This window comes from Chaetodon trifascialis, chromosome 21, assembly GCF_039877785.1.
Source record: "Chaetodon trifascialis isolate fChaTrf1 chromosome 21, fChaTrf1.hap1, whole genome shotgun sequence".
Taxonomy (NCBI): Eukaryota; Metazoa; Chordata; class Actinopteri; order Chaetodontiformes; family Chaetodontidae; genus Chaetodon; species Chaetodon trifascialis.
Genome location: NC_092076.1, coordinates 14,799,432 through 14,825,515, shown reverse-complemented (window position 1 = coordinate 14,825,515; position 26,084 = coordinate 14,799,432). Strand labels below are relative to the sequence as shown.

Here is a 26,084-nt window from a genome sequence, read left to right as displayed (position 1 = left end):
GACAAACGCTCATGGCATGGGATGGATGGTAGAGATGGGGAAGGTTTCCAGTGGCAGTTACAACTTGGATTTTGGCATGACCCCTCCAATATGACATGAACACAACATAAAGTATTTATGGTGCCTCTGCTGCCTCACTTGAGAGACAGATGACGCACAGATTTGCTGTCTCGGTACCGTAGTCACGCATGTTTTCACCTCTAGCATAGAAGCAAGATAATCCTTCCACTGACCCGATGCTTGTCAGACGCTTTGGTGTCGTGATTATCGATTCAGCACGACTCCTTTTCCTAGCAACAGCTGCCCAGTTTGCTTATAGGACAAACAGATCCATGGAATAGATCAGGAGTGCAAACCAAAATTGTTACTTTTGATAGATGTCTTAAATGCAGATTTGATGTTTTGGTGTACAATGCCCATGGCTGTTTGGATTCTTCCATGTAATGGAAAACACATGCAGTGAAGGCAGTCCTCTCGCATGGAGCGAGACTGACATAGATGCTATTTCAATATTGGCTTCATGCAGATATGTCTGTGTCTGTTCAGTTTCCTGTTTCTCTCAAATATTGATGTTGTTATTGGCCCTGATAATCCAGTATCTGTTGGTCCATACTCTCAAATTGTCGCTCTTCATGTGCCTATTAAGACGATTCTGACTGCTTGAACATCTCATTTGACCTTAGCTGATAGTGCTCAGTATCCGATTTTGCAGCTGTCGCTCATGACCTGCTGGGACATGTGTTGAGGTACTCTGTGTTTAAGCTCACCTGCCTGTCTTCAGCATGCCGTAACACTGAATTTGGCGCTGTGTGTGGAAGTGCAGGTGTCGATGGTAAATCAAAGTGCGTCTCATTCAGCAATTTTTAAGAAGATCTTCTCGAATTTGTTATTGTGTAATGAGTCTCTCACTGTTTCCAGTGCTGTGTCAGTGTAAGTAAGGGAGGATGAACAACTTAAACCATGGTACATCTTGATAAACTTTGTTCTGGCCACTGATCTGTCTGGACTGTAAATATTGACCGGTTAGCTCAGCTGGAGCCTGAACATGGAGCTTTATTTGCACGCTTTTAGCCCAAACTGTCCGTATCAGATTTTCTCTCAGTGTGGCATTGTGTTATGTTTCAGGGAGGAGCTGTGTTCGTTCCAGCGGGAGATTGAGGTGTTGTCAGAGCAGTATTCCCAGAAGTGCCTGGAAAACGCCCACCTGGCTCAGGCGCTGGAGGCCGAGAGGCAGGCCCTCAGGCAGTGTCAGAGAGAGAACCAGGAGCTCAACGCACACAACCAGGTGCACACACACAAACACACCTGTGCACAAATATTTACTCAGGAACACTGCTTTGAGACTGGGCGCATGAATCCACCGTGTCCTGCTGTTCTGCTAAACGAGTTCTTCTTGGTGGCGTTTGTAGGAGCTGAACAACCGTCTCGCGGCAGAGATCACCAAGATGCGCTCCATGACATCTGAGGATGGCGTGGGAGACACCAACACCACAATACAGGGAAAGGAACTCTACGAGTTAGAAGTAAGGCTCAAGCAAAACAAAGATCACTTCAAACAAAGCAGGAAAATGTCAAAATGTGCATAAAACCATGGATTTAAACATAAAATCAAGTCGTTTTAAATAGCAGCTGATGCGCAGGAGCCAGTCCCTTTATGTCATTTCCATCTTTTTTTCTAGGTGATGCTGAGGGTGAAGGAGTCGGAGGTTCAGTATTTGAAGCAAGAAATCAACTCCCTGAAAGATGAACTCCAAGCTGCCCAAAGAGTATGTTTTTTTTACCCTCTGTTAAGATAACACTTGAAAGCCCTTTTAGAAAGGGACGTCCATGAATTCCTTTATCTGAACTGCCAAACAATGTGTTTGTAGGACAAGAAATATGCAACAGATAAGTACAAGGACATCTACACAGAGCTGAGCATCGTCAAGGCCAAAGCTGAGCGGGATCTGGGCCGGCTCAGAGACCAGCTGCAGCTGGCTCACGAGGCACTGGGGGAGCCGTCACTGGAGGACATGGAGCGAGGAGGTTACGGTAGGAAAAAATACAAAAAGACGGCGGGCCCTGTGCAAGAACAATTTTGTATTGCTATCGAGAACTTCACTTAGTTTTTCCGATGTTTGCTTGTACGAGTGTCCCATATCAGATTAGAGTAGACTAGACTCAAATAGACTCTTGAACTGCACAAACTTTTCGTGAATTGATTCACCTTATGTTCATGATGTGCTGTGCCTTCAGGAGATTTGATCATTAGCATAGTTGAGACAAATTTTTTGCACAAACATATTGCCCAAGAGTAAAAAGAACAACTGGCAATTTAGTAGTATCAGTTGCTGTATTAGGAACTCTAAACAATAGAAACTATGTGATGCAGCAACACGTTTGTTGTTTGGAACATTCCACAGGTAATCTGGTTGATTGGTAACAGGTGATAGTATGATGATTGGGTATGAAAGGCTCAGCCTACGTTTACACGTAGCAGGGTATTTTGGAAAACGGATATTTTAGCCCTGCCATTTTCAAAAATAACATTGTGCACACAAGATAGTTTTCAAGAATTTTCCACTTTGGCCGGAGTTTTTAAAAATGATCGGTTAACTCTTTGCGTGTAAACGAGAGGCCAAACCGCATGAAAACACGTGCTTTTTCTTAAGTGTAAACGTAGCCTCAGTCGTTCACAATGCCGTGAATTTGTTCGAGTGCTTCTTACATGAGGTCCGTTTCGTGTCAGCTCAGCACACAGAGGATTGGACTTCTCTATGGTGTCCCTTCATCTGAATTCACATATTTTCTCTCCTAGATATCATGAAGTCCAAAAGCAACCCTGACATCCTCAAGATGGCAGCCGCTGCAGCCAAACGCTCAGAGCGCACCATGAGGTCAAAGGTGGGTTTCCTGTGAAGTGACCAGTTAAGAATAACATCAACGCTTCATCCCATTGTGGAGTTAATTCAGGATTTTTCGTGGACCTGTGTCACACATATTGCTTAAGCAGCAACGGACTGACATTAGAGTGCTCCCACAAGAAGCAGTTTGAAGTGACTTACTGCCATCTGCTGCTCACCTGCGACGTTGCATGCAGCACTGCATGCTCACTGTTCATCATTACTGGCGGTGATCCTGCTCGGCTGCTTCTTACTTATCCATTTTATGACCTCATCAAACCTGCCGCCATGGGATTGTGATGCACATTCAACACCGCAGTAGTCTAACACACGCTTGGTGGTGTGTTTTCCCCCTTCTGTCCTCAGTCTGTGAGTCGAGACATGCCCTGGGACAGTTAGGGCTGCTGAGGACGTGTAGGCCTCCTTCCCCTTCTCCTTTAGGTAATCCAAACCAGACGCACCCACGGCTGGTTGAAGCACATCCTCTTGCCCTCCACCTTTTTAAAAGCACTCAACAGACCCCGAATCACTATTTTACATAAATATCCACAAATATCCCACCCCACAGATGCATGATGGTGATGAACGAATGACGACACTGGATCACTGGATTTTTGATAATTACTAATCTGTGTGGCCTATCACATTAGTGATCATTGTATTTTGTGATTTTTTTTTTTGTGAAAAAACAATAAAAGCCAGTGAAGGATTATCAGGCGAGTCAAATATAGAACTGAATACATCAACAAATATTCTCTTAGTTAAATGATTTAGGAGTTTAAAAGGTGTAAAAAGAAATAAAATGATTAATATTTTCATTCATCTGATAAATAACACACAATTGTAATTATTTAACTAACAGTACCATTTGTGGGTGTATTCAGTTTTTGTTTTTTTGTTGTTTTTTTTTTCGACCCACCTGATCACCTTTTCCTGCCTTTCGTTGGTTCTGGGGCCTCCACAGCTCCACAAAGGCTTTGTAATTGGCTGTAATGTGGTGTGCGGGATTCCGTTTTTCGAGATTTAATCAGTGGGTGACAACAGATTGACACAAACAAACACTGCCTGCTCAGGAACAACACAGAAAAAAAGTGCAGTTCATCATTAACATCTGCTTTGTTTCCTCTCCAGAGTCTAAAGGAAGGGCTGACGGCCGAGCAGAGGCTCCACCTGTTTGAAAATAAAGACACGAAGGAGTTCTGACAGCGATGCGTCGTGTCTGCCTACCTTGCTGCATGTTTAGAAGAAGCCCACTATATTTTAGCTCTGTAATGACTTATTTAGTAACACTACACACTGGTCACAAAACACAGATCATATATTATGAAAAAACATGGTATGAAGTTTGAGTTTCATGTCTAGATTTTGCATTCCATGCACTTCAGTTACTGTGACTTTTTTTTTTTTTGCTGCCATGTCTTACTGTAAATACTGTTTTTAAATGAGCACCTGTCATGCATACATTAAAACTATGACTGTGTAAGCTACTGTTTTAACTCCCTAGACTGTTGCTAGCCAAAGGCATAAATGTGATGTTTAACGGCTAAACACAAACGACATATTGATGAGCGTGTAATGCTCGCATAACAAAACCGTAGGAACGAGCCCGCGTTCAGGATCTGCACGTTAACGCTCCGCCGCTCCGTTATCATTCCAGCACAGATGGAAGTGTCGCTCGGTAAACAAGCTGTGCGACAAAAGCGCTCGTCTGCATTAGAAAACAAATGCCTTCCATGTCGCTTCATCGCCCGACTTCTAAGTCAACATCACAGATGTTCTCTGCAATCCTCGGATCTATCTGAGATAGAAAGGCGACAGCTGAGCGCATATGGAACGGATTCACTGATTATAATTTAAATTTATATATATGAAAATTTATATAGAGGTTTTTTGTTTTGTTTTTTTCTCACTGCAATCATCGGTCCAGCTGTATGGGAGTCGTTGGAGTCGGTCATGTTTGTAGTCTTGTTCAGTGGCAGTCCCTTAGTATTTATTTAAATGGTTGGGATTTTTCTTTCACGTTCCCATTCCTCTGTACTCTATTATTGTAAATATAAAGCAAATATACACCAACTGACTACAGGTTTATTAGCAATAAATATTTTTGCACCCTTTTTGTTGTGTGGCTGTTTTGAAATGTTTCTCCTGCACGCTGGCCTTTTTTTAAAGACACAGAAAAAATGAGTCAGTGCAAGTAGAAAGATGGCAGTTTAGTTTTTCCTCCATGTGCTGTACAAAGCGTATAAAGCACACCTCATGCTGTGCATTCACTGCAACAAAGGAGCCTTTTTCGGCCTTTTTTGAAGCCATATTAATATGCAAGTACATGCATTGTTACAATATTGATTATATTAGAGTGAGGCTTTTGTTTTGTTATTTCATGCTGACTTTAGCTGAGTGCATGTCATTGACTTTTAGACAGCACTTCTATCCAGCAGACATTGTCCTCATTCAACTTTTAGTAGAGTAGACATACAGACATGAGACAGCAGGACAAACCCAATAGCATTCATGACTGCTGCGTTACATTCAGATGTTCAAACATGCTGGCTGGCTGGAACAGTGCCTTACTATGACGAGTCAAAATGTCTGCTGTTAAAGACTTAATAACAAATCAACATGTTCCATTATGCTTATGCGGGTGCCGAATGCTCAGTATTGCAAATGTAGTAAAAAATGGCACAGCAGTCAGATCCAATGATTTATTAATGTGTTGATGTTTCTGGCACGCTTCCTGCAAAATGGTGACAGTGTTGCAATCAATCTCAGGTGTGTTTATAGCACTTTGGATGTGCAACAAACAACTGCTGAATAAAGGAACGCACAAGATGAAAATGAATCATGGTGGTGTTAGTGTCTCTCACAGTTCGTGTCAATTGACACATCATAGCTTTGGCTCCGCTCTCTGCCTCCTGTCATCGCATGTCAGCTTTTCAGTTAGCGCTTTCAGGACTAGTGTGCGCTGGCACAGAGGTTAATTATGAAGGTTCACTCTCCACTTTGCAAACTGCAGTTTGACAAAACAATCTAAGTGTAAAGTTCACTTACTTGCTTTTTTCCAGAGCTCTTAACCATCATGCCATCTTCAGTGACTGCTTGCGTGTCAACAGATCCACCAACACAGTAATAGGCCTGAAGGCCTTAGAAGAAAGCTATTAAGTGGATCTTGAGTTGAGATTGTTTTGTGAAACTACTTTTTTTAATTATTACTATTATACTATTATTTAGGTTTGTGGTAAAGGGAACATTTGTGTACTATATTGCAATTCCATATATCAAAAGTAGTTTATTTGGTACTCAAGAGGGCATTTAAAGTAACTTTTTATGCTCTGTTTACTGTTACATTTAAATGGTATCAGTATATAGTTCCCTTTGTGATTTAAGGCTACTCAAAAGTGAATTTACTTTGTCTTCGTCCTCTTAATTTTAGTTTTCAATGGGGCTCTGGACACTAGTCTGCTTGTAAAAAGCTGTTGAAATACCTCATATGGCTCTGAAAGTCCTATCAAAAGTTTGTAAAAAAGTAACCCCAGTGATGTCATCAGGGTAATCTCAGTCAGTAAGTTTCGTTGGAACAGGTCCGGCCACTTTGCTCCCATGATGCCTCTCTGTCCCTCCGCTCAGTGACAACTGCTCCAATGCTGCTGACTGTCATTTGTCAAGCCACCCACAGTTAGACAGCACACACCTGAACGTAATGCCCAATAATTATGTTACCTGGGTAAAAACAAATAAAAGAGACAGCGTATTATGCTGGGTTAGCTGGCCTGGTCGAAGTTTTCTGAGGCTATGACAGCTTACATGCAACAGTTGGATCAAGAGCAAATTATTCTGACTGAACTGAACTGCCTTCCTGCAAAAATTTAAGGGAAATGTGTGTTTAGTAATTTCCACTCCTTTGATATATGGTTTAATTGTACTTTTTAATCGCATTGTTTTAAGCGCAATAAAGAAAAAAGACTAACACGATAATAATTTGTTTTATTGTGAAGGGAGTATCCGGAAGTTTGAGATTATACTCTAAACAACTTGACGACGCTGTTATCAGAGTAGTGTGTTCCTGGAAAGTGTGTGGATCTTTAATTAATTTGGGGCATTTTCTCTCTCTTGGGGTGTTATTAGGATTCGTTAGAGTAGATGGTTTGTTGAAAGAGATGCAGGGTGGGACGAATTCTTAACTGGACGTTTACAAACACTACGATCTCTCCCGTCCGGGTAAGTTTTGATCAGCAGCAGCGCAGCGTATTACCTCCGCTCTGTCTTTGTTCCATCCAGCCGGGCCTTGCCCCGACGCGTACCGTGCTCTGAAATTGAGAGAACGTGTTGCAAAACTCCATGACAAGTAACCTGCAATTAAATAATACCTTGCTTATCGTTGGATTTTGAAATCCAAGATAAGGAAAGGTATACTTCTTTCAATCGTTAAGATCCGCTCTTCAATTCGGAATTAATGTAATATAGCAAACAACACGATTTGAGTCAATATTTAACATTTAATAAATGGTTTGGCCGTTGTTCCTGCAACAAAGTTATTAAGAGTCGCAGTGGACAATAGCGAATAACTAAGCTATAAAAGTTCCCATTTTATCCAAGTAATGAGTTTTTTGGAGGAGCAAACCTCGCCGAAAGAAAAGGCTGTCGCTAGCGATCGTTAGAAGTTGCAAAATCACGTTGTATGACGTATGACTCAACGTCTTTAATGAAAATCATTTTAAACCGCCATTTATTTCACGTAGTTAGGTGTACGGGAAGGTTACCGGAGCTGAGCCGGGCCTAGCTAGCTAACGCTAGCTTTGGCTAGGCTAACTGTGACCTGTCAACGTTGTAAAAAGTCAGCCGGTTGGCTGGACATTATCAATTATCCATCGAACCTAACAACCTGATGTTATAAACACTCAGTAATGTTATAGTAAAGTGGAAACGAGCCACAACATAAATTGTCAGTTAACCATTGTTTTTCAGCGTTAGTGAAATTCAAGCACGTCAGTTTCCTGGCTGTTAACGTTCTGACTGTAGTTGAAGGGCTTCGGTTTAAGTTTGTGCTTCAGCTCAGCGTGTCTACTCTAGTAAGAAAATAAAGAGCCACTTATCAACGTAAAAATGAGGAATAGTTGCTGTAATTAAATCGTTAGACTGAACTCACAAGTTCTACCACTTTTCTCTCCATTGCAGTTGTTATGGAGCAGCCACCCGGGAGCTTAGATGATCTACAGCCTCAAGACCTCTCCACCTCCAGCATCGCCACTGTGATCGACCTGACCAGGAAAGGCGAGGAATGCGTCCTCAACGCCACGTCCCTCGATGCCCTGCGGATGGTCAAGAGCCCCGGCTGGTATCCAAACTCTGCGGCCAGCAACCCCGGATTACCCTTCGCAGAGACGGGCTCCTCGGACATTACACTCCAATCAGGGGATCAAGTTCAACCAGACAATGCCTTCTCCCACACTACAGTCACCTTTTCCTACGTGAGCAGGTCTCACGTCTTCTCCCCCCACGACTCCCTGTCTCGGCGTTCGCCTCTGTGCAGCGTGCCGCCCATTGGCAAGTTGGCCCTCCACCCTCCTTGTGACTCAGATGAAGGGCTTGGGGAAACTGGCTATGCACTCAACCAGCATTACTTGGAGCGTGTTGACGGGCCTGTGGACCTCGCCGCTCAGACCGAACTTTTACAGTCATTGTCTCAGACTCAGGTGGGACCAGAGGACGATGGGGGAGTACATCCAGTGCAGGAGCCCTGTGAGGTCAATGGTGGAGTTGTTTCCGGAGATGGAGACCAAGAGGAGCATAGCCTGTCTCTGGAAAACAGCAGGGGTTTGGAGAATGGTCAGGGGGATAGCTGGTCCAGTTCAGGAGTATGTGCTGAATCAGCACAGGAAACACTCACCCCTACCAAAGGGGAGGACGAGAAGAGGGGGGGCTCCGAGGTGCTCTTTCTCATGTCTAAGAAACCAGACCCAGTGGTTGTCCTGGACAGCGTGGCTACTAGAGACCTGTGCACACTGAGCAGGGAGTACATCAGTCCTCTAGAAGACCCCGTCTCCCCCTCCGCTACCTCACAGGACGACGTAGAGGACGTGTTCGTCCTGCCTCAGACCTCCAGCTCACCCAGCGGTGACAACTCTTATCTAGAGAGAACAGAAGAGGTTGCGTGGGATGGCTTGAGCACAGAGGGGGCCATTCAGCCCGGCTCTGGCGTCAGCGATAGCACCACAAGGTTAGATTCAAGCAATGAAAACAAGCAGTCTGTCCACAGACGCAAGGCAGCGTTGGGGACTTTGATTGACTTAACAGATGATGTTTGTGCTTCAGATCTTTCGGAAAACAAACCCAAGGCTGTCATTCCTCACATAAACGGGAATGCAAAGGCACTACAAAGAACTTTAAAAGAGAAGAAACTGCCATTGCGCTCCGGCAGGGGGACGCGGTTAGAGGCGATAGTTATGAACATAAATTCAAGCAGGTATAAAGTGTCAGGATGCATTCGCACAAATAAGACCGCAAATGCCTCCCAGTCGACAGCAGGTGTTTCTAAGTTAGCCAGTGCTAAAAGGAGCGACGCCCAGTCAGTGGGGAAAAGGTCGAGCAGAACGAGAGGGTCTTTCTCAGTGAAACAAAAAGCAGTAATTCCAGTGAAAAGGGGAAAAACTAATAACATTAACACTGACAGCAGCAAAGACTCTACCTCTGATTCAGAAATCCATAATTCTAAAAAGTCCCACAGCAGCACACCTCCAAAAAGCCCTCAGTTTGCTGTGCACAAAAACTCAAAGAAGGAGCCAGAGCAGCTTTCTCACCCTGAGCCCTCAGTGGAAACTGTGGCGAGATTTTCCCCAGCACCACCGCCTCCACCACCAACACCACCACCACCACCATCAAAATCTCCAAAGAAAAGCCAAGGCAAAGCCAAAGGCAAGGCTGCTGGTAGCAAAACATCTTCCACTGCCAAGACAAAGGGGGCACGCACTCCCAAGAGTAGGCGAAAGAAACACAAACCGAGCCAGTCTTCCTCCATGTTCTCCCCCAAGGAGCCGGAGATCAGGTTGAGGTACGTCAACTACAAGGAGGAGAAAAGGGACTTGAGGGTAGTAGACAGTTTCTCCCCATTCATCCGCGTGGAGCGGCAGCAGTCATCGCCATCACTGTGTACTGTAATCAACTACCCTGAGGAGGTGAGGACACAACACAAGAAGGGCCAGCAGGCTCACCCCTGCGGGTTTATTTCTGCAGTTGTACCCAGCACTTCCTGTCTGCAGATGGGCCGAGCGTCCACGCACAGCCAGCACCAGCGCTCTCTGGTCTGCTGCCTGTGTGGGCAGTCCGCCAACGCCATGGACCTGGGGGACCTCCACGGCCCCTATTACCCCGAAGGGTACCAGCCAAGCACCAAAACACCAGCTAGCATGTCGGATCTCAGAGAGGATGAAGATGACTACAGCGATTCGGACTCCTCGTCCTGCAGTAGGAGGGGCAGGGGGAGGAAGCGTGCCGTCCCACCCGCCGCCCTCAGGCCAGGAGCTCGACTGAAGGAGAAGGGCCTCCTGGAGAGGCAATGGTGGACCGGTGGCGCTGCCAGCAGCCCGGCAGCTAAGCGAGCCCGGCCAGACACTGGCTCCGCCAACGTGGAGGACTGGTACAGCCCCCCTGTGCTGCCCCTGGAGCCCTGTGAATACTGGCTCCATGAAGACTGCGGAGTCTGGTCCGCGGGCGTGTTCCTCGTGAAGGGCAAAGTCTACGGACTGGAAGAGGCTGTCAAGGTGGCCCAGGAGACGGTAAAGCTCCACTTTAAACCTGTAATGTGACTATATTGTTGTCATGGGGATGTGGTTGATATGACGGAGCTGGAAATGAGGATGATGATGCGTTTGTACTCGGCCTGTTTTCTTACTTGTTTTCTCAGCCTCCAGGATACTAATAGATTTCAGATGTGTTATCAAATCACAGCATGACCAAACACGAATAACTGACAATTATGTCGGATATAAACAGATTAGAAGTTATTGGTGCGGGCATGCAACACTGAGCCGTTGTGATTTGGACAATATGACAGATTTAGCGTTGCTTGAGGGTCTGGTTTTGTTGTGCATTTCAAAGAGAGCTGCTCTTTGAAAGCTGAGGACTGCTGTGATGATGCAGCCTTAATGCTGGTCCACAGCAAACAGCACGATCTCTCCGAGCTCTCTGCCTGTTGCACCAATTCTGTACACGTTTTCAGATCCAACAGCGAATTATTCACTTTGGAAACAGTAGTTTAACATAAATATGTGTATGTATATAAAACCAACCGTTATCATGGGATTAGTCTGAGCTCACATGATGCAAACTGAGCTGTGTACATAAGAACAGAGCAAAATCCATCCTCTGAGGAAGAAGCTTCGGGGGGGAAATCTGTTTACAAAAAGAAGCAAATATTCACATTTGAGAAGCTGGAATTGCTCACTAATTGTTTAATTGATCATTAAAATAGTTGCAAATGAACTTTCTTCTAATCAGCTAATAATTGAAGCCACTCATTCCCTTAGAAATAACCCCATGGCACGGCAAATCCTCTCCTCAGGCTCATGTCAGCACACCCAAATGTCTTATGACCCAGCAAATCAGGCAAGATGCCAGGACGTTTGCCATGTTCATGACCTCGAAGGGGATAACGTGGGTAGTGACAAACCCTTCAGAGCTGCACTTTGTTTTCCTTTACTCAGCACCACTGAGCACGTCAGACGCACCCTTAGTGTGCTGTCACATGTGACCAAAGTTCAGTTTCAGTGCCTCAAAGGGTTTTTCCAGAGACTCTCACTATTTAATGATCACCGATATTTTCCTCATCTTCTTCAAGGAATGTGTGTTTCTTGATCAAACTCACAGCAGAAATGTATGATTTCTAATTTGTGAGGAAAACTCACAGTATTGATAAATGCTGGCGTTACGTTCATCATGTGTCTGCGGGTCCTGGGATTCTTAAACATCTTGAATTTGATTAGCTCACTTCGGGGCCATAGACATGCCTGATTGCTGGCAAATAAAGCTGTTTAAATTCAGGGAGTGGAGTCTTCCTTAATATGCTGCTTCTCTAGAGAGGACTCAGCATTGAGCTCAGGAGCTCCAGCAAACACATTTTCTTGTGATTTATAAGCACGGCCAGGTCACCTTTCCACACTCAGATGTCTAAAAATATAATGCCTGCATTAGATGTTTCCAGCAACGTTAAAACCCAGGGAAATGCATCATTTTCTTCCTGTAAGCATGCAGTTTGCAGACATGCACAGTGTCTTCACTCGCACCTTTTTATCTGCTGTGCTTTCAGAGGTGTTCGGCGTGTCGTGACCCAGGTGCGACGCTGGGCTGCTTCTTTAAAGGCTGTCCCAACAAGTACCACTACAGGTGTGCTCTGGAGTCAGGTGAGTGCTGCTCTCTACCCTCCGCCTCCACACGCCACAAGGGGACAAAGTGCACTCATATATCCTTGTGCATGTTTACAGGGACAATGTGCACAGCTGCTTGTGGCTGGTTTTGTCTTTTAGTCTTAAAGGGTTACCGCTGCATCCCAGATTCTGGTGTCTTTGCTTAACGTTGTACATGTTCAAACCTTATCCGCTTTGTGTGGGTTTGGCCTGTAAATAGCTTTTTTGTTTAAGTGCAGTCGGCTATTCTCACTTCTGCTAAGCCTGACCTTGTGTGTGTGGGTGTTTGAATGCTTTTGGATGAATCAGTGTGGCATCTTCAAGTCCTTTTCTGCTTTTCTTCTAACAGACTGTGTACTCATTGAAGAAAATTTCTCCATGAAGTGTAAAAAGCACAAGGTGAGCAGAAACAACCGCAGTGTCTAATGTTCCCAATGAGAGAAAATATTGTTGAGAAAGAGAACAATTCGGTGTGTTCCTGCTGTCGCAGTGGACCTGGCTGTCTGCTGCTATTAACAATGAACTTTTTTGATTCCTCATCCTCCTCCCCAGAACAAGACATTCAAAGCCCCTCCTGGGAACCGATGGGATGACAGGTGACAAAGTTAGCAGAGACTTCACGAGGTTAGTAAATACTTCCTCCATGAGTCTGGAGGTGTGTCAGGGTTGAGGAAATTACTGATCACTGTCCAAAGTAGTCTCTGAACTAGTCTGGAGCAGAGGTTATGAACTGGGAGCGTAGGAGCTGTGTGATATGACGATATGTCTTGTGTGATGACAGAAAATATTTACCGTTTCATTTTATGCTGTATCATTTATTGCAAAGAACAACAAATGATGGTATATGTAGGTTAAAAAAGATGACATAGAATGTATAAAATCAAGTAAAATACATTTTAAATGAAATGCAGCAGTGTGTAAGTGCAAGGCAAAGATTTTAGCTTTCTTTAGAAAATATTCAGCGAGCTGCTTCCCTGAAAAGCAGCTCCCTCAAAATAGGCCTCACCATGTGGTGATTTTATGTAAACTGGAAAAGTGCATTATTGTGATGTGTATTGTTATGTGGATATGAAAAGGGCAATAGCAGGATATGAGATTTTGGTCGTATCGCCCACCTCAAGTGGGAGGATACTAAACTGCTTGTGCATTTTAGATAAGTTGTGCCACCGTTTGCACCAGCTAAATGTCATCATACGTTTGAGTGTAAGGCAACATGAACTTCTGTGTTGTAACTAGTCAGTTTCACATGAAACTCCCCACTTGGTTCAGTTCCTCCAACTCCACTAGTGCTGAAAGAGCAAAACATTGTTGTGCAGACTGATGCTCTGTCTGATGCCAGCCATGCCCGTGTGCTCAGGCAAAGCAGTGCTATGTGACAAAGAAAAGACAAAGTCGGCAGCTTAACACTTAACGTTTGAGCTGCAAACAGTCAAGTGAATAAAATGCACAAGCTAAGTAACTGTACGGCACAATACAGCGGCGATGTAGTTTGTCCTGGATAAAAATCTTACTAACTCCAGCAGGACGTTCCAGTCGAACTGCTTAAGCATTCCTCTTCTCCAAAACAACACAAGTGTTCAGGCGAATTCCTCCCTTTGAAATAACTTTTCCTGTTCGTCCATCCAGACGTTCACCTGCAGCGTCCTGCAGGGGCTGTCCTTCCCCCTCCTCTGCTGGTAACCATGGCAACTGTGGACCAGGGTTCTTCTGACTGACAGCTAGCACCCGAAAACCTTAACTTCACCCTCTGCTCTTGAAATGCACTGTTAACCCCTGACACTGTGACTGGAGGAGCCCAGTCACCGGAAACCTCCCCGAGTGCGGTCTGCCGGTGCCCACCAGACGGACGCCGGCAGCGCCCGCATGCCGGGGGAAGCCTACCATCAACTTCACACACAAGTAACATGCTGAATTTGTCATTTGTGTTATCACTTTGTAGTTATTTATATGAATTTTTTCCTGGATTTAATATGAATAACAATCAAAGATATTTAATTTTTTAAAGATTTTGTAAGTATTTGATTATATTTGGTTTATTTATTCCTGGAGTTATTGGCTTCTTCAGCGGTCGTCAAAGAGGTTCGATTGTGTGTTGTTGTTTTTGTTTTTTTTTAAGTTATTGCTAAAGCAATTCGATGCCGAAACATCAAGCCAGCGAGAGAGACGCTGGTTTTAAAGGTGGAACATAGAAAGGGCTGGGCGGTCGAGGTGTGACACTCGCAGAACAAGGTACCTGAACGAACACGCTTTTGGATGGTTTGTTAGACAGAGCGGCGCTAAAGGCACGCCTGAAATACACCCAGGCGACACGTGCACTGAATGTTGGGCCCAGTGGATGTTACTGAGGAGACTGAACAGCGTGTTTGAATGTATTCTCCCCCCATGTGAGGGGTTTTTGCAGGAAGCACTTTGGAGTGGCGCTGAATAGGTGCGGTCCTCTGCTCCAGCTGCAGTATTACCTTCTTCACCTGACTGCCCCCTCCCCCTCCTCCCCTCCAGTCATATTGTTTGCTCCAGGCTCACTCATGTGGCTCAGAGAGAGCCGTGTAACCATCAGGATGAGACCAGTTTTATTTGACTTAAAGCACTTTGCCGTCCCACTTCGGGCAGGGAAATGAAAACGCGCCCATGTTGCGTTAGGTCTGCGCGGCCCTTCAATCAGTCGGCATCTTAATGGAATTTCAATTCAATTAGTGGAGAAGCCCGTTCTGGGAAAGGATTCCTTTCAATGCAGGTCATCTGCTGTTTACTTGGACTTCTCCTCTGGCCTCCTTTCATGTTCAGAATGTCGCAGCACAGTATTGCTTTGAGTGAGCAAGCAGTCTCGTGGAATTAAAGGACCACTTGGCGTCCTCAGTGTCACTGACTTTAAGAAGGATGTATGTTTGCGTATTTCTGCGTCACAGAGAAACTTTGGTTTACATCCATCCTCATTTCAGTAGGCTATTTTTATCTCTTCACTCGGGCCTAAATGGTGAGTTTCCCACCTGAACCTCTCTGAAAAAGCCTTATCTGACATACAAGAGGTATACAATATTTTTCCTACTCTCATTAGCTTGTGGTGCAGCGACAAATCAGCGGATGTACATCACCTTCCTTTGGACATCCTGATGACTGAAGGCAGCTTGCATGCACTTTTCTGCTGCAGACCTTGTTGTTATTAATACCAGGCGCACAGTAGACCAAGTCCTAATGAACCCTCTGACCACGCAGGTACGCACTGACTCTCTGGGACTTGTGTAAACCATGCATTGAGATTAGTTCCCAGCATATTAGTATCTGTTGAATCAGGTGACGAGGTCAGGGCTTTTGGTCTGTCCGCCTGCCCGTTTGTTTTTTAGAGAAAAGTCTCCGTGATCAGTGTTGGTGTAACGTCTCTATGTACTTTCACATCGCGCCATCAGGGGCAGCGTTGTGCTGTCTGACACCAGTGTGTGAGGTCCATTATATCCACACAGAGGCAGCCGAAGGCTTCGTCTTCTTGGTGTCTCACCAGCAGCAGCAGCAGGACACACACACTCATACACTGCACCAAATCTCCTTATCCTGGATCGCCACGTTTATTTCAGTTGTGCCATCCTTTTGTGTATTTTCTATTTTGTTGCAGTGAATTTTCACTGTGCTTTGTTTCAGTTACAGGCAGTCGTTTGCAGTGTACCAAATACAGCTTTTGGAATATGTTTTACTCTTCCAAAATGTTTGGAATTTTTAAGAAATATGTTGTCCATGTGTTAATCTCAGGGCTGAATCTCAGATATTCTAATGATTTGAGTTTTATTTTCTGATCTTGTTATTTTTCGTCTTTTTTTTTTCTTTTCTTTTTTTTTCACCCCACGTCGACTGGAGCAATGATACATGTAGCAGGATGTGGTTATCTCCTCAGATGCAAAGCCTTCTGTCCTGGTACACACTACTCATCACATTCCAACCCCTCCTCCACATGTTTGTCAGTGCTGTGGTGTTTTTAGGTTTAACATGGGATTAGGACTGCCGACTCGTGTCATTTTTTTATTTTTTTTTTTCACGGTCTTTATTTTATGGCGACTTTTTGTACCGTCTTGGTCACCTCTTGGAGCAGCAGAGGTCATGTAATTGTCAAAAATAAATATTTTGTTCAATGTTGTGGTAGTCTGGAAGAGATCTGTGTTTTTGCATGAATTTGATTAACCTCTTTTGGTTTTATGATGACAGCCCTTATGAAAACAAAATATGAATAGTGCAACATATAGTGTAAAAGTATGAACCAATTTAGCAATGCAGTATCTCATTTAAATAAAGTCATATTTTTATTATTTTGTCATAATATAAGTTCCACTGCATTAGCTGAGGAGTGAAAGGGCGGGGCTTGGTGACAACACCAATTATGAAAAACTACAACAAAAAAGACTAACAGAACATTTTGATTCACTAATATATTTTCCTTAATATTAAATAATGCCTTGTTTCTTATTCACCATTTCAAAGCTGGGAAAAAAGGCTAATTAAGATTTTTCTTTTCGTTTTCTCAACCAAATTTATCCAAATTCTATAAGGCTCTGATGCAAACATGTCACTACAAGGCCATTATATTCCATAGCTTCTACACTGTACTGCACATACAACACATTGGACTTCTGAAGCTAAAAAAGCAAAAAAAAAAAAAAAAAAGGTCAAAAACCAAAGATCACTCCAACATGAATTCTCATTTTATTGACTAAATCTCAGCTTACAGGAAGACAGTTGTATTGCAAAGACAGAACCAGATACGAGTTCTAGTGTCGTGGTCATCTACTTACTAAAACTCCACCAAAATCATGATGCTTTGAAACAAGTCACCGGACAGTAAAGACACTGGAAGTCCATTACAACACGTTACGTTATGTATGAGGTGAGGAGGCAGCAGCGACTGATTCAGGCGTTGAAAGGAAGAACAGGGATGGTGACGTATCCCTTCATGTCTTGTTTGGTGTGACTCATCCTTCCTCCCAGGACACGTGTCCTGAGCTGCAGTGGATACTAACAGGACGAACTTGTGTTTTGTCTTATTGTTGCATCACAATGCAAAAATCCACTATGATGAAGTTATCCCGAGATTATACTGAAAAATCAACTTGTTTCTTTAGTCTTAAGTACCTTAAACTGCTGGATGATGACCAAGCTACACCATTAGAGATCATGGGCTGTAACAAATTATTAAGTGAGAGTTAAAGGACCTTTTGTCATGTTTAAATGAGCCCTGGATAGTCTGGGCCAAAATAATGATGAATCTCCTTGTTTGAAGAAATATAAAAGTAAGAACTTTAGAACACTTCACTACCTCATGTTCATACAGTGCAGGTGCAAATAAAATTGTCTCCAATTCAACTGTGAAAGACAATACTTTGCAAAGTTAAAGGTACCCTGTGGAGTTTTTGACCGCTTGGAGTGCTACAAGCAATGTTTTGAGTGGGTTCCCCCTTTGTGCATACAAGAACTCACTTGCTTACACAGAACAGTTGGTTTTATGCTATTCTGCCACCAACTGGTGGCCGTAAATCTCCCAGAAGTTTGTTCATATGAAAGCTCCACAGGGCACTTTAAATTGAACTCCTGCATAATGTAGGAAAAAGTTAGCAAGCTAGCTTAGCTATTTGCAGAAAAGTGATGTTATGTGTGGTGACCAGTGGGGTGGCCAGGCTCGAGTCTCTATTCTGACCTCTTCCTGGTAAAAAATTCAATTCTCTGTGAATAAGTGCAAAAAGCACGGTTGTAAAATATACTGTCACAACTGGAAGCATTTTGAAATTGACATCACAGCTGGAAAACTTGTAGATACAGCAAATCTGAAGTTAGCTTGATGCTAACTAAAGCATTGAGGGCACAACAAACGAACAGTTTCCGCAACATATTTTGTCTTGTGGGTTGTGTTCCATATCGTTTGAGCAAAATATGTTTCTTCTCATTTGTTTATTTCTTTTTCTTTCTTTTGCTAGAGGCCATCACTGGCCACCCCTTGGCCCCGCCGCTGCCACATTTACGAAATCTGTCATGTGGTTAGTTTGTATGGATGTTTGGTACACTGTGTGATGTGGGAAGTAAAAGGGTGATTTAAGGCAGAATACTGCAGAGAAGGAATGACATGATGAGGTGATGTACAGCCCCATGAAATCTCGCCTTCGCACATGTGAATCTGGTGTGCTGGAGCTTCCACAGTAAACGCTGCAGAGCCAGTGCTGCTTGCAGCTGGCTGATGGAGAGTGAGCGGCTATAGACAACAGCACGGCTACAGTGTCTGTATCAGGACCGTCCTTTGTACTGAGTCAGAAGGCTGCCGATGAGGTCAGAGATTGTCACAAGATGTAGTCATTTGCATACTCGCTCGCTGATCCGGGAGCAGCTTTGATGAACGCGATCCAAACGGTTTATGTAAGGGCTGAACTGAGTTGAGCTGATCCTCAGTCAGGCATATCCAAGCTGAGGCCAGTGACTCTCACAAGATAAAGAAACATGTTGTTTGCAGCTATACTACATCTATAGAGTACTACAGCTTGTGACGGGAGAAACACAGAGCAGGTTTTCACTACAGAGCTTTAGCACATACAAGTTCATGCAGATTTATGTCCGGAAAGCAACACACAAAACGCCCATTCCTGTGCATGATCCAATGCTTTTTTTTCTTCAAATTATTTAGGTAATATTCATGAGTCAAAGAAAGAAACAGAGTACTTTTTTGCTGTTAATTTTACCTTGTTAAAAAAAAACATCTAGGCCACACTACTTGACTAAAAGTGGCAATTTAGAAGCAGAAATCTCTTCTAAAATTACATCATTTATTTCCGTATCTGCAATTTAAGTTCAAGCCTCTCGCTCTATGTCCTCATGCTTTTCTTTTTTTCCTGTTCCTGAAGGTGGTAAGATGTACACGACATTAACAGCAATACAAATACGACACACTGAATAGAAACTATTGTTTAGATTTTTCTTTTTTTTTTGTAGCCCTAGGATGTCTCAGGAGGTCATGACGGCAATATTCACTCTGGGACATAATGCAAGAAATTGTGCTACGGCGAAAATTCCACATCACAACATGTTACGTTTCTTTTTATCCTTTTTTTTTCCACAATTTTTTTTTTTTTTTTTTTTTTGGAAAGCCGGTTCAGATTTTCCGTAAAGGTAAGTTTGAGCTACTCTTCATGCAGTTTAGAAAAGGTGACTCTTAAACGTCTTCTGTGATGTTTTTTTGTTTTTTTTAACTGAAAATGCGAAGTGATCGTTTTTCCTTTTTTTTTCAGTCAGTCATTTTGCGAAAGGCTTGGGAGAAAACGGAAGCAATACAAACAGAATTTCTTGGGAAAAAAAATTTCAAAGAAAATAGACGCCGTACAAACAGAATTTCAAGAGTGAGTACAAAACAGTCTTTCAATAGTGAAGTAGATATGTTTGACGTGAAGAACAGAGACATCATAAGCCTTCTCTTGGTCTAGTCTGACGCGATGACGGTAAAATATCCCGTCTGAAAACCACTGGTTAATCCTCACACATAATATACCACCATTCAAACCGATATCTACGGCAGCCAATCAAACATGTTGCTTAGAGAAGTGGATTTGGCACAGCGAAGCCAGAACGCCAAATCACAATGTGAAGTCGAACGGAAATCAATGCAAGCTGCTTTACAAAAAAAAAACAATAGAAAAAATAGAGTATGTAGTCTTTTTAGATTCCAATAAATAACAAAATTCTCAAAGCAAAATAAATCCACTTCTTTTGGATTCATACAACAAACACACTCGCACTTTCACATTTTTCGTTACACATGAAACGTTTAAAACCACCACACGCTCGTTTTCTCCTTGAACTTCTTCAAAAATACAAATCCTTTGTCCCTTGGCTTCATTAAAAAATGACGGCCGGTCACGTCCTGAAGAGATCACACAGCACTCTTCCACCTCTGTGAGTCTATTCTTTTTTTTTTGCTGGAAGTATTGCTTTTAGAAATACATTTTGGTCTTCTTTTCAGATGGTTTTAGTGGCAGAATCTCAAATGGAAGCAATTTTTTGTTTCTCCTGTGGGTTTTTCGTGGAGCTGCGTTTGCACACATCACTGAAATCAAAGTGGAAATGGGGGCTTCTCTTGGAGTCACCACGTCGACCAAAACTGCGTACATTTTACGAATACTTTCTAAATCACCCGTGTGTGTGTGTATGTGTGTGCTCTTCCTTTCTCAAGATGTTTGAAACAGGATACGTGTTAGCATTCATTGTCTGCTTGTTTCTTTTTCCATGCATGCACATCAGAGTGGTTGGATGAGAGGTATAAAAGTGTGTAGCTGTGAGTCTGTGACAACGTTAACGTTCTGACGTGCTCAGACGCAGATTTCGATGGGCGTAGCCACCAGCATGCGGCCGCCCGGCGAACTGTTCTCTCGCGGCATTCGATCGTAGCTGTTGGTGGACGACACGGAGCTGTTGGTGGAGACGGAAACGAAATGGTGGCCGCCGCTCGGTTCCATCATCCCACCCTTAGCCCCGCCGCCACCCCTCTCCACCGCTGCCGGAGACAAGGGAGAGAGGGGTGACAGCGGGGAGAGAGGAGATAAAGTCTGCTGCTTCATCCTCTCCACAAGGAGCTCCTCATCTTCCTCTCCAGAAGAAGATGACGAGATAGTGCCTTCCACCTCTCCCCGCACCCCCCCTCCTCCCCCTCCCCCTCCTCCTCCGTTAACCCTCTCTCCACCACCTCCGCTGTTGCCGTTTCCATTGTTGTTCTCCACGTCCAGCATCCAGGAGTGGCTGAAGTACCCGAAGACCTCTTTGACGGAGCAGCGGCGGTCCTGTTCCACCGAGAGCAGCCGGCGGAACATGCGGAGGGCCTGCTCAGTGAAGCGCCTCCACTGCGAGGGCACCGTGTTTGTTCTCCTCCTCTGCCAGCGGATGAACTCCTGGTAGAAGGAGTCGGAGGGCAGCGCCTTCTCCCAGGGGAAGTTGCCGGTCAGCATACAGAAGAGCAGCACACCGAAGGCCCAGACGTCAGTGCTGTAGTCCACGCAGAAACCCTCGTGGCGGGATACGTCGCAGAGCTCCGGGGCCGTGTAGGGGATGGTGCCGCTCACCTGGAGGGGAAAACTCCACAGGTCAATGCCATGGTTGAAACAAGAGAGAGCAGGAGGTCATGAATAGAAACGTTACTCACCCTTTTCACAGGTGAGCCAGCTCGGCGGGTCATGCCAAAGTCAGACAGCTTGACCTTGCGGCACTCTCGGTCAAAAATGAGGATGTTTTCAGGCTTGATGTCCCTGTGGACCAGCTTCTTACAGTGCAGGTAGTCAAGAGCGATGGCTACTTGGTGCACGCAGCGCTTTGCCACTGCCTCAGGAAGACCAACCTGAGGGAACAGACAGAGGGAGATCACACATGGAAAAGGGAGCATTGCGCTGGTTCAGGCAAAGCTGCTTCATTCATGCCACTCAGCGCCATGGGTGGCTCATTCACGGGCTACCACATGACTAGAATGTCCAATCAAACTGGCAAATCGAACTGCATGATCATAAGCTTCAAATGGTTCTTGACACCAGTCTCTCTGAGTATTTAGTAATGCCCTGTGTACATGTGTAATGAAAATACATTAAGTATCTCATTTCAAGATTTCAAATTACAGGATCATGCTGAGATTTTCTGCACCCTACTTGTATTTGTCTTCTTTTCTGACTGAGCATTTGAATTGTCAGTGCGATCGGGCATTAAATCCAATCTTTTATTAAAGCCCCTGAAAACAGAATTTTTATGTGATTAAAGCACCTTTGAAAATATTCTCAAGGGAAATTCGACATTAGTGGATTGAATTTATTGATCATAATGATCCATAAAGTGATATAATTCCTTTCAATTCCTTTCCTCTTCATGTTTTGGAAAAGAAGCAAAAACCAGAAGAAGATGAGATGGAGCACCTGTGGAGGAATGATGTCGAAGAGGTCCCCCGCCAGAGCGTACTCCTGTGCGAACACATAGTACTCGTCTGTCTCAAAGGCGATGCCGAACATGTTGATGATAAAGGGGCAGGGAGACAGGTAGAGCGAGATGCTGTACTCCCGCAGGAACGACTTCAGCTTGGTTGTCTTCTTCTTCAGGAACTTGAGTGCCATTTTTGTACCTTTTGGGGTGAAATGGAAGAAAAATAACCTCATTGACTTTGGTGTTACTGTTTATTTTTGCTTATTTAGATTATTGCTGTTTGCGAGAATGCTTGCGTATACGTGTCCCCTCACCTCTGATCTTGTGGATGACCAGGTCCACCTTGCCGTAGGTGCCCTTGCCCAGCTCCCTGATCACCTCATAGTACTTGTTGACCTCCAGCCTCTCCAGGTTCTGGGCCGCGATCAGCTGCAGCTCATCCAGGATGTCCATGTTGGCTCGAGACACCAGCGGAGAGGAGCTCATTCTGGAAACCGTTTGAGGGGATGGACCGGGGGAGAAAACAGAGGAGTGGATGCTCGGGCAGGACAAGAGCAGCAGCGGCAGCTAACACCTGGTGTCACTGTGCAGAAACAAGAGAGGACATTTTTAACTTCTTTTTTTTTCTTTTTTTTTGTGAAGATATGGACACATTGAAGAAACATACAGGATGCACAAGTTACACAACGTTTCCCCTTAAGGGCTGCAGATGGGAGAGGGTATTTCTGACATTTCTGTTGCTTTTTCAAGGTCAATGATGGACAACAAGCCGTCGATGTTGCAGCTCACAGTCTGTTCTGATCTGCAGTGTGATAGTCACTGAAAATGCTAATTATCTGCAGTGGAGGCTTAAGTAATTCTAAATGCTACTCGCCAAGGGGGATGCCAGAGCCGAGCTGTGAGCGCACACACACACACACACACACACACACACACACACACACAAACAGCCAATAACAGTCCTTTCGAGCAAATCCATTCCCTGCTGCAGTGTGATTATTCTTAGTGATTGCTTTCTTTTTTTCTTGCTGAGCAACTGCCAAGTCCCGACCCTCTATAGATCCAGGCACGTGGAGGAAATACAGGAGTCTGCATGTACAGACTCACACACTCATTACATAACCTGAAGTGCGGGAAAGCAGCCTCCCCGCATCCCTGAGGTGACACTCGTGAATCTGCTTCCTGTCGTCGCTCGCAGGAAAAACTGGCAGCACTTGGCCCGCTCTCATATTCATCATCAACACAAATCCCCGACAATCTGGAGTCTATTCATCTGATGTTTTTCCCAAATCCTTCAAAGAGTTAAACCCCTTCGCACCATCTCATTTCGGGATGCAGAAAAGAACATTCCAAGCAGCTGCGAGCAGTCATGACCTGCTTCATCGCATGTTAAGTCACCAGCGATGTGACAAAACACACACACGCACACACACAGCGGCACATTAGCTGAAGTACCTTGTCATCCCCTCCACAGGCCTCTGTGTTCCTCTGTGGGAGTGTAATCTTTTTTGTGTGAAGCGGACAGGAAGAGCAGTTGACACCAGCAGGTGAGGAGGGATGAGTCAGTTTTGGTGATAAATGGCAGCGCAGAGAGGATGTACTGCAGCGCGCTCTCTGCCTTAAATAAAAGCTCTTGGACACATGTGATAAACACACACGAACTCACGCACACACAGGAGGCAGGGCAGGGGGCTGTAAACAGAGAGGGCTATTTGTTCCTGTCCAGGGTCAGAAGTGCTTACCATAGCACTGCAGGACACATGCATGTGTGTCCCTGTGTAAGCGGTAAACATGGCTGAGCATTTCTGCCTTAAAACTGCACGTTTTTATGTTTGATGAGCCGAGTCAAAGGTGTGAGCAGGTATGATCAAGCTGCAGGTGAGCGGTGGAGATAGAAGAGGGGCACATGCACATTCACAGATCCACATGTATTAAATGAAGGCAAAGGTGTAGAGTTAATGCAAGCTATTTTCAGGCATGGGGGAAACTTATAAATATGTAATTCTTCTGAACAGAGACGGTTTAATCTCCCAGTGGGGGAACTTTAAAGGTGCAGCATATGGCATTTTAAACATCAGCTTGTTTTCAAGAAAACTGTGATGTGCTGCCTCTGTCTTAACAAACTGTGCGTTCTGCGTCCTCTACACTCTCAGCTGGTTGCCGCCTAATCACCTGCGCACCTGTTGCGCATCAGGCTCATCAGGCCAACAGCATTTAAGGTTGGATCTCTGCATGACTGGTGGTCAGTTCACCCTGAGCTCACCTGTGCCAAATGAGGTTTCCTTGTTGCCTTCAAGCCATGTCGGTTGTGTTTTTCTCTTTCCCATCCTTTCTGCTGTTAAGCATCCAGCTTACAGTGATCGTCACTCGCTACTCGTTCTAGTATCCAGACGTCTATGTAAAATCAAGTCTGGATATCAGTCAGTAGTCACATGTGCAGACTGTTCCCGTTTGATGAGTTTCAATTGTCTTACTGCTTTTAGCAAATGTACCCAGATTCCCTGGGAAGCAGTGTTGATTGGAGTGGATCACGCTGGTGAATGAAGAAAACTGCCTTGAATTCCACCTTAAATCTGATGATCTTAACTACATTAAAACAATAATCAGTGTGAGCGTAACCACATTAACACAGCGACAATCCACTCAAACTTTTCATTTAATGGGGATTAACACACAGCCTGGTTTCAGCTGGTGGTCGTCACACACATGCTCGCAGAAGAGAGGACGCGCTGGATATTTGGGAGGCTGAGCATTCAGATCTAATGCTTGTGTGTGTGTGTGTGAGAGTACAGAACAGACACTCCCAGCAGACATCCCACACCCTCTCTGCATATCTCTATGATCTCAGCTCAGATGAACATACGTGTGTGTGTGTGTGTGTGTGTGTGTGTGTGTGTTTGTTTGTGTCTACCGCATAGAGAGCTGCATCTGTATTTATATAGAAACAGCTTTAGACTCATCGCTGAATGAGTCATCAGGTCAGGACAAATGTCGGCTCTTCATGTGGAGCGGAAGTCTGCTATCCCACTCTGTGCGCGTGCGCATGTGTGTGTATGTGCTGCGTCACATAGGCTCAGTGTTAACAATAGATGTAACTCAATGCACAACTAGCTGCATTTCGCAAGCATTTCACATCCTTGGCAGAAACAACTGCAGAGCCAATGAGTGGACCACCCCCTGGCAGGGCTAAAATCTGATTGGATAGGGGAAAAAATGGGATGTGCATGTTGTGCAATAACAATGCATTTACACTGCAGCTGATTTCACCTTAAAGGTGCAACACAAAGTGTTAGACTGGAAGCCTCTACCTCTGTTATTGTGAGTATTGTTAGAGTTTAGGAGTAAGAATGATAAAACGTTATTCATATTGCACCATTTGCACAAATACAATCAGCAAAGAAAACTCTCAATAAAGTCCACACTTCCCTGTCGCCTCCCTCTGAGGGAGCCCCCTGTGGCTGAAGTTGTCACTGCAGGTCATGTGACACCCAGAAAGACAATTTGAATTGAGAGAATTTCAACTGTTAGCTCCAATAAATACAACATCTGCATATTATCCAGAGACAGACGCTGATGCAGCTGAAGTTTTGGAATATGCACCAAAGCTTTCAATTGGATGAACTGTGTTTAGCACATTAAGGTAAAGCCTGTCACTCTCACTCCTGAAATCTTTAGCTCTGCCCGCTCTTGGTGCGGTGTGTTTGGTGTCTAAAAGCTGCTCTCGTCAATATTTCCATATCAAAAACTGGTCAAATGAAACAAACCCGCAGAGAGCTATCATTCACCTCTTCAGTACGCAGCTCTGAGGGAGCTTGTTCGTATCTTTTAGCTCACTAACCATGTTTCCGGACGCAGCAGGCAGCTGTTTTCAGCATATAAACTCTGATAATCCCACCAT

General features: G+C 44.4%; 3 protein-coding genes across 6 annotated transcripts in view; 2 read left to right on the top strand and 1 right to left on the bottom strand.

The window, feature by feature from the left end:
- Window positions 1-4,996, top strand: part of mprip (myosin phosphatase Rho interacting protein) — a 38,055-nt gene extending 33,059 nt beyond the window's left edge. For 2 of the 4 annotated variants that reach the window (XM_070991216.1, XM_070991214.1), the window contains 7 exons: window positions 1,126-1,285; window positions 1,410-1,523; window positions 1,680-1,766; window positions 1,869-2,031; window positions 2,798-2,883; window positions 3,249-3,323; window positions 4,014-4,996. In XM_070991216.1, coding sequence (XP_070847317.1) covers window positions 1,126-1,285; window positions 1,410-1,523; window positions 1,680-1,766; window positions 1,869-2,031; window positions 2,798-2,883; window positions 3,249-3,281 — 643 coding nt within the window. In that variant the 3' untranslated portion in view covers window positions 3,282-3,323; window positions 4,014-4,996. The remainder of the gene's footprint in view (window positions 1-1,125; window positions 1,286-1,409; window positions 1,524-1,679; window positions 1,767-1,868; window positions 2,032-2,797; window positions 2,884-3,248; window positions 3,324-4,013) is intronic. The other 2 variants (XM_070991215.1, XM_070991213.1) reach the window with 1 other exon arrangement.
- A 1,908-nt stretch (window positions 4,997-6,904) lies between these two features.
- On the top strand, window positions 6,905-16,411 carry LOC139349341 (transcription factor 20). The gene is made up of 6 exons (XM_070990054.1): window positions 6,905-7,097; window positions 8,055-10,651; window positions 12,181-12,274; window positions 12,627-12,676; window positions 12,830-12,901; window positions 13,904-16,411. Exons 2-5 carry the CDS (start codon window positions 8,060-8,062, stop codon window positions 12,875-12,877), a joined length of 2,784 nt encoding a protein of 927 aa, XP_070846155.1. The 5' UTR covers window positions 6,905-7,097; window positions 8,055-8,059; the 3' UTR covers window positions 12,878-12,901; window positions 13,904-16,411.
- Window positions 16,412-16,940: 529 nt separating this feature from the next.
- bsk146 (brain specific kinase 146) overlaps window positions 16,941-26,084 on the bottom strand; it is a 13,535-nt gene continuing 4,391 nt past the window's right edge. Inside the window, exons 2-5 of the mRNA XM_070990055.1 lie at window positions 22,501-22,769; window positions 22,183-22,385; window positions 21,429-21,620; window positions 16,941-21,348 (exon numbers count right to left, since the gene is read on the bottom strand). Of these exons, the coding sequence (XP_070846156.1) occupies window positions 20,602-21,348; window positions 21,429-21,620; window positions 22,183-22,385; window positions 22,501-22,672 (1,314 nt within the window). The 5' untranslated portion in view covers window positions 22,673-22,769 and the 3' untranslated portion in view covers window positions 16,941-20,601. The remainder of the gene's footprint in view (window positions 21,349-21,428; window positions 21,621-22,182; window positions 22,386-22,500; window positions 22,770-26,084) is intronic.

Coding starts and splice junctions, on each gene's coding strand:
- LOC139349341 (XM_070990054.1), top strand. CDS start 8,060: ATGGAGCAGCCACCCGGGAGCTTAGATGATCTACAGCCTCAAGACCTC. Junction 10,652..12,180: donor TCAAGGTGGCCCAGGAGACG/GTAAAGCTCCAC, acceptor CTGTGCTTTCAG/AGGTGTTCGGCGTGTCGTGA. Junction 12,677..12,829: donor TGAAGTGTAAAAAGCACAAG/GTGAGCAGAAAC, acceptor CCTCCTCCCCAG/AACAAGACATTCAAAGCCCC.